This window comes from Lemur catta, chromosome 4 (assembly GCF_020740605.2).
Source record: "Lemur catta isolate mLemCat1 chromosome 4, mLemCat1.pri, whole genome shotgun sequence".
NCBI classification, from domain to species: Eukaryota; Metazoa; Chordata; class Mammalia; order Primates; family Lemuridae; genus Lemur; species Lemur catta.
The window spans coordinates 80,384,300-80,407,834 of NC_059131.1; the positions used below are offsets into that span (position 1 = coordinate 80,384,300).

The 23,535-nt window shown below is 33.1% G+C and overlaps 1 protein-coding gene across 2 annotated transcripts in view; it reads left to right on the forward strand.

The window, feature by feature from the left end:
- Nucleotides 1-23,535, forward strand: part of GCC2 (GRIP and coiled-coil domain containing 2) — a 42,378-nt gene that overhangs the window by 4,102 nt on the left and 14,741 nt on the right. For both annotated transcript variants that reach the window (XM_045550356.1, XM_045550357.1), the window contains exons 5-18: nt 5,877-5,981; nt 6,554-9,031; nt 9,751-9,823; nt 12,251-12,351; nt 12,455-12,553; nt 16,810-16,929; nt 17,370-17,534; nt 17,839-17,943; nt 18,908-19,070; nt 19,529-19,629; nt 19,725-19,802; nt 20,418-20,555; nt 21,589-21,710; nt 23,163-23,339. In XM_045550356.1, the coding sequence (XP_045406312.1) occupies nt 5,877-5,981; nt 6,554-9,031; nt 9,751-9,823; nt 12,251-12,351; nt 12,455-12,553; nt 16,810-16,929; nt 17,370-17,534; nt 17,839-17,943; nt 18,908-19,070; nt 19,529-19,629; nt 19,725-19,802; nt 20,418-20,555; nt 21,589-21,710; nt 23,163-23,339 (4,025 nt within the window). The remainder of the gene's footprint in view (nt 1-5,876; nt 5,982-6,553; nt 9,032-9,750; nt 9,824-12,250; nt 12,352-12,454; nt 12,554-16,809; nt 16,930-17,369; nt 17,535-17,838; nt 17,944-18,907; nt 19,071-19,528; nt 19,630-19,724; nt 19,803-20,417; nt 20,556-21,588; nt 21,711-23,162; nt 23,340-23,535) is intronic.

Consider the following 23,535-nt stretch of genomic DNA (forward strand, 5'->3'; position numbering starts at 1 on the left):
CTGATTTTTTTTGTCAGTTAACTCTAAACCCTTAAAATACTTTCTATAAAATTGCATTTCAGAATAAGAACATCTAAATATCTGCCCTGTTTCCTTCTTGTCACCAATCAATGCATTCTCATTGACAGAGGAGCTCTCTCAAAACTACTCCTAAAGACAAAACTAGAAAATTTCTTCAAGCTAGCAAACTTTACCTTTCAGGTTATTTTTTTTTTTTTGGATATATTATATTTGTATATATTTATGGGGTACGTGTGAACTCTTATTACATGGGTAGAATGTGTAATGATCAAGTCATGTTATTTAAGGTATCCATAACCCAAATATTTATCATTTCTATGTGTTGGGTACATTTCAGGTCTCCTAGCCATTTTGAAAAGTGTAACACATTGTTGTTAATTATAATCACCTTACTCTACTATCAGACATTAGAATTTATTCCTTCTATCTAACTGCATGTTTGTATACCTTAACCGATCTCTTTTCATACCTCTCTCCCTATACACCCTTCCCATTCTCTGTTATCTGTCATTCCACTCTCTACCTTCATGTGATACACTTTTGTAGCTCCCATATATGAGTGATAACATGTAATATTTGACTTTCTGTGCCTGGCTTATTTCATGAATACTATTCATGGCTATATAGAATTCCATTGTGTATATATACCACTTTACTTTATCCATTTATCTGTTAATAGGCACTCAGGTTGATTCCATATCTTGGCCGTTGTGAATAGTGCTGCAGTAAACATGGGAGTGCATGTATCCCTTTGATGTATTGATTTCTTCTCCTTTGGATAAATACCCAGTAGTGGGATTGCCGGATCATAATGGTAGTTCTCTTTTTAGTTTTTTGAGAAATCTCCATACTGTTTTCCATAATGGCTCTACTAATTTACATTCCCACAAACAGTGTAGGTAGACATTAAGGATGTTCTATACATCCTTACTAACATCTGTTATTTTTTGCCATTTTAATAATAGCAATTCTAATTGGAGTAAGATGGTATCTCATTGTGGTTTTGATTTGTGTTATCTCTAATGATTAGTGATGTTGACCGTTTTTTCATGTATCTGTTGGTCATTTGTATGTCTTTTGAGAAGTGTCAATTTATGTCCTTTGGCAATTTTTTAAATGGGATTTCTTTTTTTTTTTTTTTTTTTAACTGTTCAGTTGAGTTCCTCATATTTTCTGGATATTATTCCCCTGTTGAATGAGTAGAAATGGGAAATAATTTTTCCCATTTAAGAGGTAGTCTCTTGCTGTATAGAAGTTTTTGGGTTGAACCCCCTGGGGTTTGTGGGACCCAGTGTGAGCTCTCTCTTTGGAGCAATGCCTTCATGTGGCTTCTAGGAAGCTCCCTATGTTAGTTTTGGTGCCCACAAGGGTCAAGGGGCTCTCCGTGGCTAGGACTGTAGAAGTCCATGGCAGGAATGTGAACCACTGGGGTCTCTCACTTGCCCATTCCCCACATTAGGGAGTCTCTTCTAGCTCCTAGCCCCCAGCCAGTCTCTGCTTAGCAGACTGCCTCACTTCCTTCTCTTTTCTTGCTTTAAGTGTTTTCTGTCACTTCTCTGTTGAATTCCAGCATTCTCTCTCTAAAGTTTCATTGCCAACCTGACATGTTTGACTTTTAAATATTAATAAGAAGAATAAGAAACCATTGTTTCCTATCTCAAAATTTGAGGTGCATGGTATTATAGTCAACTTTTGTGCTGCTTCTAAATGCAAGAGGCAGACAAAAATTACATGTTAAGAGACCTGAATTTCTAGTACATGTCACTCTTAATTTCTCTTTTTAAGTTAAAATCAGATTTGTATTTCCTAAGAAATATTGTCCATTCTGTGCATCTAATCTTTAAGGTTTTTATAGCTGTTTTCATTTAGCCTCTCTCTATATCTCCTAAAACTAATTATTTAATTTAGGTTTCTTCTACTTACCAATCAGAAGTTTATGTTGTAATACTATATATAAATTGAAACAACTAATTTTAAAATTAAAATTGTTTTAACCAAAGTAATATGCACATGATTTTAAAATAATAGTAAATTCTATATAACTTATAATACCAAATAACTTCTGGAAATTATTTCTGTATTTCTAAATATGCTTGTACTGCTATTCCTTGATTTATCAATTTTAGACATTTATTAACTCTCTTTTATAGCAGATGAAAATTTAGCTATCTTTCACCACCACTCCTACTTTCGAAATAATCAAACAGGTCAAATAATCTCTTTTACCTTTTCTTCTGGGCATCTGCCTTCTGAAGCTTTCTGTCTTCCTATGCTAATTAGGTCTGGATGTTCTCTAGATCTGCTGCACAAATCTCTTGGATCTGGCGTTTTGTGATACTCCTATGAACTTCTACACTGCTTTCCTATTTTGTCTCCACTATTTGGTAGGTCGCGTCATCACTTACTGAGTTAAGCATCTCATTTTGATAGAGCTCATCTTTTTGTAGCTTCCTAAGAATGGATACATGGAGGTAAATGTTTGTGTTGTCTTGTATTTAAATGTTCCTTTTTTCTACTCTCACGTTTGAATGATAGCTATTACTTGATATAGAACTTTAAATTTTTCTACATGTTTTGGTTTTGTTTTTTTAAACAACAAAAATTTTTTTATTAGTAGTATTTATTTCACATTAGAAGTTTGGAGGTAGCAGTTCTCAGGCTGGTCCAATCTCCCAGTGATGCTATCAGGACACAGATTCTCTTCATCCCTGTCCTCCTGCATTCTCATCCTACTGACCTAGGAAATCAGGAGTTTAAGGTTTTAGCTTCTGTACTGTCCCTTGAAGAGGTAGGCAAGGAAGAAAGTGTTGATTATAGAGGTTGAAGGAGACAGTCTAAAGAGTATGCCACCGAACTTCCTAGAGCATTCATCTAGAATTTGTATTTTCATTCCAGTTTTCCAGTTTAAGAAATGACGTCAACTTTTAATTTTTACACCATTGTATTGAAATTTCTATTTCAGTGTGAAATACTTAATTTCAAAGAGGTCATTCTTTTTATCTGAATATTATTTTTCATATTATTATTTAAAGATTCAACACATTCTGTTATCTTTCTGAGGAAAAAAATTCATGGTGTCTTCAAGTTCTGCTTCTTTTGCATTGTTTCTGTTTCCTTCATATTTAATTATTTTCAATGTAATCACCTGTGATCCCCAAAAAAGCTAGGATCTAAAGATAATATACATCTTTCATTGTAGTCTCCACCCACTTCCTATTCCACCCTTCTAGTTTCCCTCACCCAAGGTAACCATTTTCCTAAGGCCCATGTTCATCATTCCTTTTTATTTCCTTTTATGAAGTCTTATTGCATTTGTAAGTATCATTTTATATTTTTTTATTTTAATTTTTAACTTCACTGAAAGAGTATCATATTGTTTGTAATGTATTAGGCCTTAATACATTAATACTTAATATTTTTCTAAAGCTCATCTGTATCATTGCCTGTTACCATTACTGCTATAAAATATGCCATTATATTACTGTAACAGTTTATTCATGAACTACACTATTGATGGGTATTGGGATAATACCCAAGTTTATACCATGGAGTACAGTGCTATGAACTTTCTTATATGCATCTCCTTTATAAATATGCAAGGGATTCTCATAGGTAAATGGGTGGAATTGCTGTATCAAAAGTTACATGAAGGTTCGGCTTACATATAACATGAAGTTACATGAAGGAGATAATGTCAAACCACTTTATAAAGTATTTGAAATAATTTACAGTTCCACCAGCAATGTGCAAGAGATCCTATGGATCTATATGTCTTCTCTAGCACCAGATATTGTGCATTTTCATTTTTGCCAGTCAAATGTGTGTAAAATAGGTCACTGTGGTCTTGATTGAAATTACTCTTTCTCTGTCCAACAGTCATTTTCTCAATGGGCCAGTGAGGCTCTTATTGGTTTGTAGAATTTATACATACATACACACACACATACATACATACACATACATGTGTATATATATATTTTTTATATATATTCTTGGTTATATGTGATGAACATCTTCTTTACTAAGAATTTTAAAGCTATGTTTTTGACATTTAAGTCTTAATCCATTTGGAGTTGATTTCTTTTTAATATAGTATAAAGGTTTTTTAAAATATCAATAACTTGTTTTTCAACCTTAATTATTAATAGTCTTTCCCCATTGATCTAATATTATAGTTCAAAACATGCTTGAATCTGTTTCTGGATTCTTTTTTTTTTTTCTTCCTATTCTACTGGTTATTTTGTCTGTCCTTTTGCCAATACTATATTGTCTTCATTATTTTTCTATAGCTTTATAGTAAATTCTGATATCTGGGAGAGTAAGTCCTCTCTCTGTTCTCTTGTTCAAAAGTATCCTGGCTATACTTGGTCTTTTACTTTCCCATATACATTTAGAATCATGTTGTCAGATTCCATGAAAAATCTCATTGCAATTGATTGGAATTAGATGGAATCTGTGAAGTTTTATAATGTTTCCTGTGGAAGGCCTTTACACATCTTTAGGTAAAGTTATTTCTAGACTCTTCGTATTCTTTGATACTGTTGTAAATGGTGTCTTCTTTTTACTTATGTTTTCTAATTGTTTGCTACTAGTCTTCAAAATGGAACTGACTTTTGTGTATTCATCATATGTCTAGTTACTTTGTGAAACTATTAGTTGTTTCTAATTACCTATAGATTCTTCTAGATTTTTTGTATAAAGGTCATATCATGTGCAAACAAAAATTATTTCTTTTTTAATCTTTATGCCTCGTGTCTTTTTTAAGCTTTATTTCACTGGGTAGGATCTTTAGTACAATGTTGATTAGAAATACTAATAGTGGACTGTTTTATTTAGGATTTTTTCGTCTAGATTTGTGGTAAAAGTGGGTCTTTGATTTTTCGTTTCTGTAAAGTGGATATTGGTTTCAAGTTATGCTGATTTTGTAGAATAACTGGGGAATTCTTCTTCTAAACGAGTTTGTATGAAATTAGAATAATATGTTCTTGAACATTTGGTAGAACTCACCTTAAAACCATCTATTCCTCTTGTGTTCTTTGGTGGACAATTTTTAATTGCTGGTTTGGTTTTTAGTAGTTTAGTATTATGCACTTTAATTTTTTTATTGAATCAGTAAAGGTGTATTTTTCTAAGAATTTTTACCCATTTCACTTCAATTTCCAATATTATTGACAAATAATTGTTCAAAGTATTCTCTTTAACTTTTTAATCTAAGATTTATATGTAGATGTGTTTCCTTTTTAGTTATATTGTTTGTGACTTCTGTCTTTTGATTAGTTTTACTAGAGCTTATCTATTTTGTTATATTTGTTTCAGAGAATTGACTTTTGGCTTTTTAATCTCTTTTCCATCTCATTAACTTACTCTTCTGTTTAATTTCCACAGAGAATAAACCTGTCGCTGAGGGAGGACAGACATAGGTTATTTCCTGCCTATTCTTCTGACTACTTCCTATTCAAATTGTTGACCAATCTCCAGTTTTTGAGCCCCATGCTTACACCACGTTACACCTCCCTTGACAATGTCTGGTAGCTCCAATTCCTGAGCATTTCCTTTCTGAAGAGTATCTTCCAGCTTCTCATATGTGTTTTCCTTGTGTAGGCCCTGAGATTATAGCTTTCTTCCTCTTTCTGATTCAGTTACTTCTCCTCCTTCACTTTTAGTTTTCTAAAAATGTGTTGAAATTTCTCCTATTCTCTTGCCTTTTTTCTTTTCTGTTTGTTCTTATGTTTATGCCTTTTTAAATCTTTTATTCTCCCTTTAGCATGGTTTAGAAAAGGTCAGGAGATAATTATGCTTATGGTCAATCCATTATTTTTGACCTCAGGCAAACAAATCATCCTATTCTAAAACAGGCATTGACTGAACGTCTAGATGCTATTCTTCTGGAAAAAGCAGAGACTGAACAGCAGTGTCTTTCTCTGAAGAAGGAAAATATTAAAATGAAGCAAGAAGTTGAGGTAAGGTAACATTTTAATGTTTTTTCGTTTTTTACTAACTTATATGGTGTAGTCATGAATTTTAGAGCTAAGAAAGAACTTAAAAAAGCATCTAATCAGATTTTAACTTTTTATGGACAAAGAAACAGAGATTAAGAATTAAAAAGAAAAATAACTGAAATCACCCAACTGTGCAGAGATAGAGGGAACATTTACTTGTTGCATTGTTAATCTTCCTATAGTTGTAATGTCATTCTTTAATAAAAATGAAAAAAAATAAGTTGATTTTCACATATGACTCCAAATACCATTATATATTTTAGTTCTAGGATACTCAGAAGCATGTTTCTATTTTCTTGCCTATTAGGTCTGACCTAATTTGAGTAATAGATTTAGTATTGCTGATATACAGTCGTACTTAAGGTAGGCAGAGCCTAAGCAGAATTTTGGGAATCTGGGTATCGTATTTCTCTAAGTACATTACTGCTCGTTTACTTTGCTTTGTAGTTAGCCTGTGGCTAATTATTTTTCCTGAGGGCAGGGGTTTCTTTTGTCTTACTGAAAGAATTTCATTGTGCTTATTTTTGTAATAGGATTCTATAACTAAGATGGAAGATATGCAAAAGGAGTTTGAACAATCTCATAGAAACTATGTGAAAGAAATTGAAAATTTGAAAAATGAATTGATGTCAGTACATTCCAAACACAGTGAAGATAAAGCTAGCTTACAAAAGGAACTGGAAGAAGCAATGAATAAACAATTTGAGCTTTCAGAACAACTTAAATTTCAGAGTGGCTCTGAAGGTGATCTTAAAAGACTACAAGAAGAGATTCAGAAAATTAGGCCAGCCTTTGAAGAGGAAATTTTATATCTGCAAAAACAATTAGAAGCTACCACTGATGAAAAGAAGCAAACAATTACTCATCTCCAAAAAGTCATTGAGGCCAACTCTCAGCATTATCAGAAAGATATTAATAGTTTACAAGAAGAGCTTTCACAGTTGAAAGCTACGCACCAAGAAGAGGTGAAAGAATTGATGTGCCAAATTGAAGCGTCAGCTAAAGAACATGAAGCAGAAATAAATAAATTAAACCAGATAAAAGAGAATTTAGTAAAACAATGTGAGGCAAGTGAGAAGAACATTCAGGAGAAATATGAATGTGAATTAGAAAACTTAAGGAAAGCCACCTCAAATGCAAACCAAGACAGTCAGATGTGTTCTGTGCTCTTGCAAGAAAATACTTCTTTAGAACAAGTAGTAAGTGAAAAAGTCAAACACCTAGAAGATGCCTTAAAAGAACTGGAATCGCAACATAGTATCTTAAAAGATGAAGTAACTTATATGAATAATCTTAAATTAAAATTTGAAATGGATGCTCAACATATAAAGGATGAGTTTTTTCATGAACGGGAAGACCTAGAGTTTAAAATTAATGAATTATTACTAGCTAAAGAAGAACAGAGCTGTATAATTGAAAAATTAAAATCTGAGTTAGAAGATTTAAATAAACAATTTTGCTGTACTGTAGAACAACATAACAAAGAAGTGCAGAGTCTTAAGGAACAACATCAAAAAGAAATATCAGAACTAAATGAGACATTTTTGTCAGGTTCAGAAAAAGAGAAATTAACATTAATGTTTGAAATACAGGGTCTTAAGGAACAATGTGAAAACCTACGACAAGAAAAGCAAGAAGCAATCTTAAATTATGAGAGTTTGCGAGAGATTATGGAAATTTTACAGACAGAACTAGGGGAATCTGCTGGAAAAATAAGTCAAGAGTTTGAATCAATGAAGCAACAGCAAGCCTCTGATGTTCATGAGCTCCAGCAGAAGCTCAGAACTGCTTTTACTGAAAAAGATGCTCTTCTTGAAACTGTGAATCATCTCCAGAGAGAAAATGAAAAGTTATTATCTCAACAAGAATTAGTACCAGAATTTGAAAATACTATAAAGAACCTTCAAGAAAAGAATGAAGTGCACTTACTTAGTCTCAGTCAAAGAGACATCATGTTACAAGAATTAGAAACAAAGATTAGTTCTCTTACTGAGGAAAAAAATGATTTCATAAATAAACTAAAAAATTCTCATGAAGAAATGGATAATCTCCATAAAAAATGTGAAGGGGAAGAAAGGTTGATTATAGAACTTAAGGAGAAAGTGGAGCAAACTGCTCAGTACAACAATGAACTAGAACAAAAGGTAAATGAATTAACAGAAGGACTAGAAGAGACTTTAAAAGAAAAGGATCAAAGTGACCAAAAACTAGAAAAACTTACGGTTCAAATGAAAACTCTCTCTGAAGACCAAGAAGCATTGTCATCTGAAGTGAAATCTCTTTATGAGGAAAATAATAGACTAAGTTCAGAGAAGAACCAGTTGAGCAAGGATTTGGAAGTTCTTCTGTCTCAAAAAGAAGGAGATGTTATCCTTAAAGAACATATTACTGAATTAGAAAAGAAACTTCAGTTAGCTGTTGAAAAGCAAGATAATTTAAATAAACTGTTTGAAAATGAGCAAGTTCAGAAGTTATGTGTGAAAACTCAGTTGTATGGTTTTCTTAAGCAAATGGGGTCAGAAGTTTCAGAAGAAACTGAAGAACAAGATGTTGTAAGTGTCTTACATGCTGTAGGTGAATCTTTAGCAAAAATAAATGAGGAAAAACACAATTTAGTTTCTCAGTATGACAAAAGGATATTTGAGTTAGAAAAAGAGATTAAGTGCCTTCAAGAAGAGAGTGTAGTTCATTCTGAAGAACTTAAGTCTTTACTAAGAGACCATGAGCAAGAAAAAGTTCTCTTAAGAAAAGAGTTAGAAGAAATCCAGTCAGAAAAAGAGGCCCTACAATTTGACCTTCTAGAAATGAAGAATGCTAATGAAAAAACAAGGCCTGAAAATCAGAATCTTTTAATTCAAGTTGAAGAAGTATCTCAAACATTATATAGCAAAAATGAAATCCATAATGAAAAAGAAAAATGTTTTAAAAAGGAAGATGAAAACCTAAAGCCATTATTAGAACAAAAAGAATCTGAGTTGCAAGATTTGAGAGCAGAGTTGAGATCTTTAAAGGTACTACTAATTTGAATTTTTTTGTTTCAAATAAATTCTTAGTTCCAGTCATAGACTAGAATATATATGTTAACATTTTTACATTTCAGTGTCAGAAGTGAATTTTTAGCATTTAAACTCGAATGATAAATTTCTGAAAGTGTATTAAAGATTTTCATGTTTTATATCCTGCTTATTACATTGATCATTTTTTTGGTTTTAGGTCACTTTAAAATCTTGAACTTACATAAGATTAAATGATGCATTTGGGGTTTAAATGTCTTGGTCAAAAGTATATTAATCACTAGCAAAACTACAACTAAACATGAAAAAACTTGAGTTTCAATTCTTGTGTGATATACATAGTGTTAATATCTTTCTTAAAGAGCACAGTTAAGCAAAAAGGTGGGCTATAGTGGTATTTTCTTTGGTTAAAATTTTAGGGTTTTTCTCAAAAAGTCATATTTTGAAATTATGGTAAACTATTATTACATATGTATTTGATGTGTGTCAGGTTGTTCATCTTTGCCTTGGGTACTATTGTTTACAGTAAATACCATATGCCTGGTAAGGTCAGTATTACCTGGTCTATCAAGGGAAGAAAAAAAACTGTTGTCCAAATTACTTTTTGTAGAAATTCTTTTTGATGATGATTTTCTCGTGCTTAACATGATGGGTAGTTCGTCATGGGAAATGAATTCTGTTTTTGGTCTTTGTTTTTTTCCCCGTATAAAATTTAGGATTCCTTAGGGAAATCACCTTCTGTAAAAAGTGATCAACTCTCTTCAGTAAAAGAGCTGGAAGAAAAAATAGGTAACTATGGTTTTACAATTAATGTTGTCACAATTAATTAGAGAAAGTTGTTTGTGTTAGAGTAGATTGAGAACTATAATAGCCAATTGATGAGTTGTTAAAAACGCAATAAGTAGCTGTCTTTTCCTGATGCTCCATTCTTGCCCCTCTGCCATCTGTTTGCCTTCCTTTTCAAAAGCTTCGCTTTCTATTGTTTGATCTAAACAAAAGACTAGTGTGTTTCCATTTATAAATGGTTCCTTGATTGTGTTTAGACTTTTCATTCGTTTAACAAACTTTGTTTGAATACCCAACTATCTTAGACACTGATTAAGGTACAGACCATGTGCTCAAAGTGCTCACTGCCAGAAGAGGCTGTAATTACAGTAGTTTGTGATGTTGGAGTGCTGACAGCACAGGAAGTTGCCTCTTTTGAGTTAGGGAAAACATCACACAATAGGGTTTTCAGTTGGATCTTGAAGAATGAGAAATTTGACCCAAGAAGAAAGGCATTCTGGCAAGAAGGAACGGTGGGTGCTTATATGTTGACAAGTGTAACATCAAGGAGCATACCAGAGAAGTGCAGAGAGGTAGAAGCATGCTCATAAATGCACAAATGCGATTGATATGCAGAGGAGTTGGGAATTTATCTTATCCATTTGTTCCTCTTAGTAATATTATTGGGTAGCTCTTTTATTCCCATTTATAAATGAGGAAATGAAGACTTAGAAGTGTTAGGTAATATGCTGGTAATTACTCAATTTGATGCTCAATTATTTTGGAGTAGTGGGGGAGTTGAAGAGTTTAGAATGGGCCAGTGTTCTATTAATATGATGGGTGATTGGGGTGCTCAGTTTTAGACAAATTAAGTTTAAATACCAATCCAAGTGGAGATGTCTTATAGAAGTCTGTGCAAATCTGGAGTTAAGAAGAAAGAGCTGGGCTAGAGATAAAAATTTGTAGTTAAGTAGGGAGCATTAAAAGCCAGGAGATTGAAATCATCAAGGGAGTATAGAAAAAAGATGAGGACCAGAAACATTTCTCCATCGTTTAAAGATGGAGAAAATAGAAACAGCAGAGGAGTTTGAGAAGGAGCAGCCAGTGAAGGAGGAAAACCTGGAGCGTAAAATGTCTTGAGAGGTAAGTCAAGTGAAATGCAAATACAAGAAGGAAAAAACATTTAACCAAGGCTAAAGTTGCTGATGTGTCAAGTAAGGTGAGCACTAACCATTAGTATAGCAACATAGAGGTCAGTTACCATGATGTGCTAGAGCCAGAGCTTGATTGCAGAGGGTTCTAGAAAAAAATGAGGGAAAGAAAATTTGAGAGCATGTATAGACAACTCTTTCAAGGGGTTTTGCTATAAAAAAAAGAAGAGATGGGACAATATCTAGAGGGCAGTATGGTTCATTTATTTTTTTTAGAGAGAGAATAACAGCATGTTTGAGTTACTTAATCTGTCTCATCATGATCTCTGCCCTAACCTTTTTCACTGCTTTCACTATTTGTTCCTGACCTTAATTTCTTGATGATATTTTCCTTGTTGCATGTTTAGAAACTGTTGGGAAAAATCCACTAGAGAGGGGGGAATTGCTGCAGCAAAGGGGGGAGAATTGCTGCTCTGATACCTGAGTAGGTGAGGAGGTGTGGGATGAAATGCAGAAGTGGAACAGTTGGCCTTTGTTACTCACACAGACACCGTGGCAGCCACAGGGAAGGTACAGGTGTGAGTAAATTAATAGGCAGGTACAGAAATTAAGATCATAACTGAAGTTAAGCAAAGATACCAAGAAGTAAAGTCCTGAACAGTGGAGTTCAAATAGGGGAGGTGGCTAAAGAGGTTAAGGGAGAGATCAAGATTGGATAGGTGAAACATATTACAGATTTAATCATAAAAATCAGACCCATCAACCAAGAGGAGGAGGAATGTGCCTGTGGAGCATAAATGTTCATCTGCATCTGATCTCCTCTACTTGATCTGATTTGCAAACTGTCACCTAAAGTCCTAGCATACCTGCATTTCCAAGAAATTTAATGTTAAAGGTGTCCTAAAAGCCTCCTCAATTTCTAGAAATTTATGAAATGGCTAAAAATAGTAGACTGTTTTGGAGGATTAAAGAAAATGGAAAGAGGCAGGAGATTCATTTGAGCCCAGGAGTTCAAGGCTATGATGAGCTATGATTGTGTCACTGTACACCAGCCTAGGCAACAGTGAAACCCTGTCTCTAAAAAAAAGAAAATGGAAAATTTTTGCATTGTTTCCTCACATAATGAATAATTTTCACTTTTTAAAAAGGTAATATTTTTGCTGCTTATTTTGATTTCAAGTTGCCAATTTTGTATTCCAGAATAAAAGTCAATTTCTAGGGCTTAATAAGCAAGTAATTTCAATATTTTCCCTTTTTTCTTTTTGTGTTTATATATAATCTTTTCATTTTCTATTTTTAGGAAATCTGGAAAAAGAATGCAAAGAGAAGGAGGAGAAAATAAATAAGATAAAATTAGTTGCCGTGAAGGCAAAGAAAGAACTAGATTCTAGCAGAAAGGAGGTAAGCTGACTTAAAAATGCAAGATTCAGGAATCTCATATTTTAGGAGACTAAGAGTTTTCTGTCCCCGAAAAACTCTTAACTTTACTGTGTATTTGAAATAGGTCCAGACTGTAAGGGAAGAACTTGAATCTGTTCGGTCAGAGAAGGACCAGTTGTCTGCTTCTATGAGAGAGCTCATTCAAGGAGCAGAAAGCTATAAGGTAAAAATAGTCATTCTAATAACAAGTTATGTTCACAACTTTTAAATCAAGGAATGTACTAGAAATGTAAAACTCTTATCCATAAAATAACTCGGGGTTTTTTTTTTAGTAAATCTTTATTTTTTTCTATGTTTTGTGCAATGTAGTAGAGTCTTAATATCAACATTTTAAAGTAGTTAAGCTTTAAATAGTGCCATTTGACTATTTTTTTAAATAAAATTCTATTTTGGGATTTCCTAATAAAATCACTAACAAAAAGATGGCTATTATCACCGTAATTATTTAATATCATTCTGGCCAAGTAAATAAACATGAAACTTAAACAAGCTGTCTCACGGGAAGGTGAAAGCATTGTTATTTGGAGGCAATATGTTTGTCTACCTTAATAACATAAGGATCTATTATTAAAAATATAAGAATTAAAAGTACAATAAAATCACTAAATGTAAGATAAATGTCATTACATTTCTTCATGTATTTATTCATTTGCTGCATATTTATATGGTGAACTAAGTTCTAAGTACTGGGGTCGATGGTGGTCCACCAAATAGACTAAATTCTTATCCCTTTAGGACTTAAATTCCAACAGCAATAACAGGAAAACAGACAAAAGTACAAGATGCACACTTGTAGAAAAGTATGGTATGTAGGGAGAAGAGAGTGAGCAGTAATCAAGTGGAACTTAATGGAAAGAAGAAAATCCCATAGTAGCCAAAAAATAAAATTTTAGGAAGACCTTTAATGAGAAGTTTTGGCACTTAATGAAGAAAATTATGAAACTTATATAGGATGACAGAATATTAGTTGAAGTATTAGATCCCAGATTGGTTTTAAATTCTAAAACAATTTCATTTAAAATTCTAGGGTTTTTTTTTTTGGTAGGATCTTGACAATTCTAAGTTTTAAATGGAAAATAAACTAGCAAGAACAGCTAAGATTTTGAAAATGAAAAGAGAAAAGTGTTATGTTGCTCACTAGACACTAAAATTTATTACAGAGCTACAGTAACACAGAATTCTGATGCAAGAATCAGACAGATTAATGTAGCAGAAGAGATAGACACTTCTACATAACAACAGCAGACACTTACATGCCAGGCTCTCTTCTGAGCACTTTATGTCTTAATATGCTTAATTCTCAAAACAACCTGAGGATGTATGTTAGCATCACAACTTCACAGTTGAGGAATCTGAGGCACAAAGAGGTAAAGGATTAACGTCCCAGACTCAAAGTTCTTAAGAGATTTCAAGATCACAGAACAAGGAAGAGCAGAGCTGATTTGAATTCAGGCTGTCCTGGGATCTGTTTTTTCATCAGCTATAATAATACTATGTCAGTAAAATTTGGAAAGGGAAGCCAATGAAGAAAGAATTAGAAATTCCTTCTCGGGAATTAGTCAGGTTTTTATTTTACTCCACACACCAAAGTAAATTCTGCATGGATTAAAAAATTTTGTAAAGAATGTTTAAAACCTAGAATAAAATACTTGATGCTTTAACTGACTTCTGGATACAAAAGACATAAAAGCAATTTAAGTAATTACAAAGGAAAAGATTTATATAATGGATTGAACTTTATGAAACTGGTATACTTGATCTACCTCTAGCAGAAATTAATAAATCAGATTATAAGATCTCCTAAAATGTAAAGAAGCAAGCTCCTAATGTAACTTGCTCTAAAAGACAAAGGAAGCCCATGTATAATTTTTTTTTTTTTTTGAGACAGAGTCTCACTTTGTTGCCCAGACTAGAGTGAGTGCTGTGACATCAGGCTAGCTTACAGCAACCTCAAACTCCTGGATTCAAGTGATCCTCCTGCCTCAGCTTCCCAATTAGCAGGGACTACAGGCATGAGCCACTATGCCCAGCTATTTTATTGTTTCTATTTTTAGTTGACTGGGGGGGGGGGGGGGCTTGCTGTTGCTAAGACTGGTTTCGAACTCCTGACCTCAAGTGATCCTCCCACTTCGGCCTCCCAGAGTGCTAGGATTACAGGCGTGAGCCACCGCACCCAGCCACTATGTATAAATTTTAGAGAAGTGTTTTTTAAAAATGAATTTATAAGATTTCTCTATGTATTCAGCATACTAATGCTTTATTGTATTTTCATGTAAATTTACATTTTCCTATTTTCATATGAAATTTACAAATGAAATATGACAAAGGATTTAAGGTAGAGTCAGAGGTTCAAGAATGTTGATCACTTTTTAAAAAATATATATAACTAAGCTCTATTAGGTTCCTCAGGGAGCTGCTTTATAAAGATACTGAGTAATTTTGTGATTTACTTTTTTGTTAAATCATTTCTTTTCTCATTGTTTATATCGCTTATAATAATTTTTATCAGTTTATTAAAAGATCTGAACACACAAGAGTCTTGAGAGACAATAATTTGTAATTATTCAGATGTTTAGAAGTATCTACCCTACAAAGCATCAAGGAAAGTAGACCATTGCATGCATAATATTCATTTTTTGTTCCAAGACTCTCCTTAGGAATAATACGTGATTAAAGTCAGAATTTCCTGTAGGGAGCCATTATTTACTAGAATCAGCCTTGGCATAGCAATTCAATTTTACAGCTATTGACAACTATTAGAACCATAATGAGTAAAAATGAAGAAGGCTAGATAGAGTATAAGATAATAAAGATCTCTGATCTTTAGAAGATTCCACTACACAAATACAAAACAAGTACAAAATCTTCTCTCTACAGAAAAGGAAAGATACTAATGATTTCTCAGCCCTGTATTCATGTGTACCAGAAAGTAACAGAATCCTCAGACAAATAAACATGGACAAATGAAAATATAAGCAAGATTCTAGATTGCCAGTTCCTGTGTTCTGCCACTCAAGTCACTAAATGGGCAAACCATAAAATCAAAATTCAGATTCTAACACTCAGCCCCCAGCTGAGTCAATTAATTGACTATGTATAAATCAGAATTGGAAACAGACTGGGCACAGTGGCTCATGTCTATAATCCCAGCACTTTGGGAGGCCAGGGCAGGATGTCTTGAGGCCAGGAGTTCAAAACCAGCCAGGAAAACATAGCAAGACCCCCGTCTCACAAAAAAATGTAAAAATTATCTGTGTGTGGTGGCACATGACTGTGGTCCCAGCTACTCAGAAGGCTGAGTCAGGAGGATCACTTGAGCCCAGGAGTTTGAGGTTACAGTGAGCTATGATCAAGCCACTGTACTCCAGCCTGGGTGACAGGAGACCCTGTCTCTTAAAAAAAGAAAAGAAAAAAACAAAATTACCTTGGCCAAGAATCAGATTTGGCAAGCAAGATCCAGAAAGAATGTAAATGCCACACTAGACCACCAGAGAAGCCTGGGAAGGTAAGCCAAAGACTCTGTGGTTCCAGGTCCAGATAAAGTCTACTTCCAGGCTTCACAATCCTTGGTTCATGCAGTTTCTTGTGTTTTACTTGTAGCATCTCAGTGGGACTCCCATCTCAAAAAAAAATAAGTAAACTTTCCATGAAAACACAAACATTTTGCTAGTTATTTTGCATGCACGTTCATTTTATGAGAAGAACAGTCAGAAGTTGTCTAGAAACAGAGGCAAAAACAGGATTTATAAGGAAGAAGGGAGGAAAACAAAAACTATAGGCAGTCCGGAAACAGTGAATCTCTTTTACATATTTGAGGGAGTAAACTAATCAGCTAATGTGTAGCAAAATTCTGGGCATTCTGTCCTTGAGTAGGGCAATGAGGAATGTCAAAGAGAAAAATTCAGCTGGTTTTGGAGTCTTCAGATAATATTGAAAGTTTTGCTGCAAAGTGTGAGAGACTAAATTTATGTAATAAATCCCAGTGTTCTTCCATTAGCACCTCCACCTTATATTAGACCAGGCCTGGAATATTTGCCTCATCGGAGTTCTTCAGGTGGAGTTAATAGGTGTCCAGATTAAACTTTTTATCCTCCCCCCTTAAATTTTATTTGCATTTCAGAAGTTCATTTTTGTTGATAAGTAGAATATTTAACCTTGGAGCTATTATATTGTGTATGTTTAAATTTTTTCCCCTTTAACATATTCCTCCCATTCCCCAATACCATAAGTCATCTGAATTGTGCTAATTTTATTATCTAATGTCAATTAGGTATTCTGTCAAATGTTGAACTTGGGTAAATATTTTAAGCATCTAGGATGGACTCATAAACCTTGTATCAAGGTGGCTTGATAATATAGTCTGACCTGTTGAATGCATAATAATATCCCAAAGTTAAATCCTTCTGTCTTTTATTAAAGAATCTTTTATTAGAATATGATAAGCAGTCAGAGCAGTTGGATGTGGAAAAAGAACGTGCTAATAGTTTTGAGCATCATATTGAAGACCTTACAAGACAATTAAGAAATTCGACTTTTCAGGTAATTTAAAATTGAGTAAGTTCAGAAATGAAAATGATAATAAATATATTTTAATGTCAGTACTTTTTGCATAAAAAATTAATAAATAGCCAGAAACAGAATTTCTTCCCCCCCCCAACCCCTGTTGAGAAAAAAATATAACAAACAACTAGCAACCATTCTGTCTCACTTATTACTCTAATCTCACTTCCCCTGGGTTTTTTGTTTTTTTCACTTGTACTGTTTGCTCTGCTGGTGCATCTGGTCTCTTATAAGGTCTGCCATGTCAGTATTATGATGATAGTTTTTTAAACTCATTTTTAATTTAACATTCTGTGGAATTGATTTTGAAATCTTCATTTTTCACACTATGCCAATATTCTTATTAATGTACCTTTTTAGTCTTCCTCTCCTGTATATATTTTTGCATGTTTACGGTAATGAATGATTTGTAATTCTAGTGTGAAAAATTAAATTCTGATAATGAAGATCTCCTGGCTCGTATTGAGACATTACAGTCTAATGCCAAGTTATTAGAAGTACAGATTTTAGACGTCCAGAAAGCCAAAGCAATGGTAGACAAAGAATTGGAAGCTGAGAAACTTCAGAAAGAGCAGAAGATAAAGGTAAAAACAATCCTGTGTGTGATTGATTCACATATACATAGTGATGTGTTTATCAAAATATTATTTAAATGAAGGAAACACTAAAAAGTAACATTTGTGAATACAGGAGAGTTCATTACTTCTTTATGTATGCCACCTACAAATTTGAGAATACAAGCTGTGGTTTTGGTGTGTATATATTTTAAATATTGAAATATTACCAAACTTTTTGTATTTTAGAGTGTCTGATTTATTTATAGTCCCTTACAAATACCTTTTTTAATGTCTATTGGATTGTGGAAGTTGTTTTTATTTTTAATTTTAGGAACATGCCGGGACTGTAAATGAACTTGAAGAACTTCAGGTACAACTTCAAAAAGAAAAGAAACAGCTTCAGAAAACCATGCAAGAATTAGAGCTGGTTAAAAAGGTAAAATAAAACCCCAGAATCAAAACTGATATCAATATTCACATTGTTAAACTATTCTATATACATTGAAAGGAAATACTCAAAAATGTTATTTGTGGTACTAAAATAATCCTTTATAAATTGCCTCAAAAAATTGAACATTTAACTTCTTTATCTAAATACCTGTCTTTTCAGAAGAATCTAGGTTCACAGATTCCAAGATTTTGATTTGGTATTTCGTTTTCTGTACGTGGTTGTCAAAGTTGCAGTTTGTGTTATACTTAGAACTTTGGCTAATTTTTCTCTGCTTTTTCAAAGATTAGGCTAAAAAGAAAGGTACTGTAAGTGCCACTTAAAATACTAATATTTTATAAATATTATAGTTAACGAAAGTTATAATGAAGTATAACAAAATTAAGAAAGTTGAGTTAAACAATTAGAAAATACTTTATTTTATAAAATTAAAAACAAGGGCCAGACGCGGTGGCTCACGTCTGTAATCCTAGCACTCTGGGAGGCTGAGGCAGGCAGATCGTTTGAGCTCAGGAGTTCAAGACCAGCCTGAGCAAGAGCAAGACCCCATCTCTACTAAAAATAGAAAGAAATTATATGAACAACTAAAAAAAATATATAGAAAAAATTAGCTGGGCATGGTGGCGCATGCCTGTAGTCCCAGCTACTTGGGAGGGTGAGGCAGGAGGATTGCTTGAGCCCAAGTCTTTGAGGTTGCTGTGAGCTAGGCTGATGCCATGGCACTCTAGCCTGGGCAACAGAGTGAGACTTTGTCTCAAAAAAAAACAAACAAAGAAAAAAAAAAGAACTAGGAAGTATCCAACTTCTCATTTCTTTATTACTGTGTAAACTATTTTTGTGTTACAGAGAAACATAATAGAACCTGTTTATTCCTCTGGCATCATTTTAGCAATTTCACAATGAAATTCAATGATCTGGTATCATGTAAATCTTTTATTTATAAAATGTGCAGGATGCCCAACAAACCACATTGATGAATATGGAAATAGCTGATTATGAACGTTTGGTGAAAGAACTAAATCAAAAGTTAACTAATAAAAATAGCAAGATAGAAGATTTGGAGCAAGAAATAAAAATTCAAAAACAGAAACAAGAAACCCTACAAGAAGAAATAAGTGAGTTAAACAAAATTCTCTTTATCTTATATTTATTTCATCATAACAGAATTTTAGCGGGGAGGGCATTAGTTATTTATTTCACTAGTCTTTGCTAATCAGGTATTTAACACAGTGCTAACTGTTAAGGACCAGAAGGGGTGTCAAACCATTTGCCAGTAAGATGTTTATAGTCCACATTCACTCACTTAAACATTTCTTAAGTACTTTGCTGATTCCTGGTCCAGGTGACATGAGATTGGCTTTGTGTTGGTAATTGTTAAAGCTAGGTGATGAGTACAGTAGAGTACTATTGTACTATTACCACTACTGTCATATATGTTTGAAATAGTTGATAATAAAAAGCTAAAACAGGTTTCTTTTAAAGGTAAATTAATATAAAGAAAAGACTCATCATTCATATATTTAAATTCACTCATAAAAATTTTCATCTCTTGTGAAATTATTTCTTATGCTAGCTTCACTACAGTCTTCAGTGCAACAATATGAAGAAAAAAACACCAAAATCAAGCAGTTGCTTGTGAAAACCAAAAAAGAACTGGCAGATTCAAAACAAGCAGTATGTTAATTTCTCAGTTTCATATTTTAGTACTTATTTCATAGTTTATTTATGAATAACTTTTTTTTAACTTAACCAAGATTCTCATTTTGTAGGAAACTGATCACTTAATACTTCAAGCATCTTTAAAGGGTGAGCTGGAGGCAAGCCAGCAGCAAGTAGAACTCTATAAAGTAAGTTTCTTTTTACTTTTTAAGATTTAAAAAAAATTTCCATGTAGAATTAAGGTACCACTTAGGTATTTTTCTAACTACCCTATGAAGATTTATTCTTTAAGGATATTTAGAAAGATTCCTCAACATTTTGAGGAAATAGAAGCACTAAATCAAGTGTGGCATATAACTGGAGTATACTGTTTAGCTCAAGCTAGATTATTTTCATGTATTTGAAAATTTGTAATACACTATACTATAGGGCAAAATAAAATAAATATGTATCTGAACTTAATGATTATTACAGTCATAAGTTTATAAAATAGCTTTATAAATTTATATTTATATATTTTAAATATAATATCTTGAGGTATTTAAATGTTAAATATGTAATCTAGAATATTCTTCATGATTTTTTTTTGATTAACGTTGGTTTAAGAAACATTTTAGTGAGAAAATGTTCTACTCATATTATCTGTACTCTTTTAATAATGATAGGTAAAAATATTCTGCTCTTTAATTATGTCCCTTACATACACTTGTGTCTCAAACCTCAAGTTTGAGTTTTAAGGAAAATCTCTTTAATCAGTGAAGATCTGATTTGCTAAGAGCTAAATTTAAAGATTTTGTCCCCAGATTCAGCTGGCTGAATTAACATCTGAGAAACACAAAATCCACGAGCACCTGAAGACCTCTGTGGAGCAGCATCAGCGCACGGTGAGCGCGTACCAGCAGAGAGTGACCGCGCTGCAGGAAGAGAGCCGCGCTGCCAAGGTGTGTTCTTCAGGGCAACAGTGGCCGCCACGGGTGTTTTATTACTGGCCGTGAGCCCTTTACTCGAGGGCTGAGCTCTCCCCTTTTGGTGTTTTGCTGTTAAGAGCACTTACTAAATGAAGGCCTGGTTCAGCTCACCTGATTCTAACCCCAGTCCCATGCCAACCCTAACCATCCCTTGGATCACTTTTTTTGCTAAAAGGAAAAATGAGCATATTTCCGTTTCAGCCTTATTTTGCAGTTTGTGTGAGAAAGTTACTCGTTTGTAAAACTTTTTTTTATTAGAAAAGTGTTATAGTTCTTTCTGAGTGCTGAATGATTATAAAGTAACATTCTAATATTAATAGAATGACTGTGGGGTCCTGCTTTTTCATCTTCAATATACAAAACAGTAGTTAGAGGTGCAGATCTTATCTAAGCAATCTTGGCAAAAGTGTCATGAGAGTCTACAGATCATTTCAGGAAAGTGGAAGACCTGGAACTTAACTTTTACTGCCCTATTTTGAAAACTGAAGTTCAAGTAACGTAATTTCTTTGGATTAATTTTTCTCATCTTTATAAAAAGAGGGGGGATATCATAAGTTAAAAATCTATATAAAGTTCCAAAACCACATAGTGCCATTATAAAATTTATGGGTAGTAAATTAATCTACAGGGTAGACCCCATGGCAGAAATATGTCAGTTGTCAGAAGCTTTTAAAAAGTGTAAGACCTCCCAACATAAATGATAAATGTTCAAGGTAATGGATATTCTGATTACCCTGATTTGTTCATTACACATTGTATGCATGTATCAGAATATCACATGTACCCCATAAAGATGTACAGTTATGTATCAATGAAAACAAAACTTTTTAAGTGCAAGGCCGACAGAAGTGTACTTTTCAGCAAAGTTAATCAGGGGGTTAAAAAGAATGTCAACCATTTTCCTCATTTTCAAAAACAGATTTTCATCTCAATCTGTTAATCTCTGAGAGAAAATAGGAGGGTTGTGTTAATAGAAAATTTTTTCTCTCTCTTTTAAATGTTATAGGCAGAACAAGCTACTATAACCTCTGAATTTGAGAGCTACAAAGTCCGAGTTCATAATGTTTTAAAACAACAGAAAAATAAATCTGTGTCTCAGGCTGAAACTGAAGGAGCTAAACAAGAAAGGTAAAGTCTAAATTAAAAGAAACATGCAAGGTTTTCTCCCTGCAGTGCAGGTTCTTCACGATGTAGATTGAAAATCCTATTTTGAGTTTTTAACTGTGGAATTTTACATATGATTACCAATGAGAACAGACTTTCTTGTTTTCACTGCGCCTCCGGTTAGTAACAGGGAACATCACTACGAAGGGCACTCCTGCAGACTCTAAAAGGTGTTAAAGTGAACCATAAGCCAGGATATGGATGGTCTCCGACATACAGGATGAAAGCTCAATCTTGTCTTAGTAAGATCTGGTCATAGTAGAAATACAGGCATTAAAATTGTATTATGACTAGTTTTAACAATTTTGTAAATTTAGAAGTAAAAGAAAAATACTTTCTTAATATATTTACTCACCATTAATTAGATTACACAGAAGTTGCTTAAAAATATTTTACTTATTTCAAAAAGTTTTAAATTAAGTACTAAATCTTGGTCTAGAATTAAACTTTTCTTAAATTTATGGCCATCTCAATTCTATTTGAATAGTATATATTGTTTGCGCTACTTTAAAACTGGCATACGAGATCCCTTTTGTAAATTAATAAAAAACATACTGTAACAAAAGATAGAACATTCCATGATATTTGTGGTGTTTTTATGAGTTAGGGGTTCAGTATTCAAAGCAGTTTTACACCTGGCTCCTACTGTTCTAAATAATATTCATTTTTTCTGTAGTGTTTGTATGTTTGTTTCTGCTACTTTTCGTTTAGGAATCTATTAAATATGGGTACTATAGACTGAAACCGTCACAGATTATTTTCTCTCCAATAGCTCATTATAAAGTTAAAGTTGAATAAATATAAAAATGTCACCATTTGCAAGAGCCATTTTTGATCATGCCCAAAATTTGGGTTCAAATTATTTGAATGTAAATGTCTTATGTTCCTTCTACTTTCTTATAAATTTAATACATTTTGTAAAAAAATAGGCTAATCATGTACTAATTATGGATTTTAACTGTTTCCAGTTAGTTTTTTATTCTAAGTGCAGAAAGACTTACTGCTTTTCTTCAGGGATTATCTTTCACTGTAACTTGGTCTAACATATTCTCATAACAATTAGCTTAGAACTGTGTGATTCTATTTTAACTAATGACATAGTCCTATAAGATAAAATGGGCTATTTCAGTGTCACTTAATGGTCTACTACATTTGAATATGAACTTTTAAAATTTAGAGAAATTTTTTGTAGATTTGTGGTGCCAGATATTTAAAATCTGGCTATAACATCTTTTGTATTATATTTAATCTAGTCTCTGAATTCCTCTGATTATTATATTTCCTTTACAATTATCCATAGTAATAGTAACAGTATGACATTGAAATATTAAAATGATTAAAATATATTTATTTGAAACTACAAAATCGGGTTCACCACTTTCAAAAAATTTTTAAAGCTGTTTATTTCTGTTTTAGGGAACATCTGGAAATGCTGATTGACCAACTCAAAATCAAATTACAAGATAGCCAAAATAACTTACAGATTAATGTATGTGAACTTCAAACATTACAGTCTGAACATGATACCCTGCTAGAAAGGCACAACAAGATGCTGCAGGAAACCGTGTCCAAAGAGGCGGAACTCCGGGAAAAGTAAGGTTGCTGGCAGCACTAACATTGTACCGGGCAGCAGCCTATTTCTTTGTTGGAGCTTTTAATATGTTGCTCCTTGGGGTAAATACAGATTTGAAAATAGAAAATAGACATTTCTAAAGGCTTGGTAACTTTGCTTTATCTAACTTAAAGCTTCCCCTTTGAATTGCTTTTGTAATTTGAATTTTTAAAAACA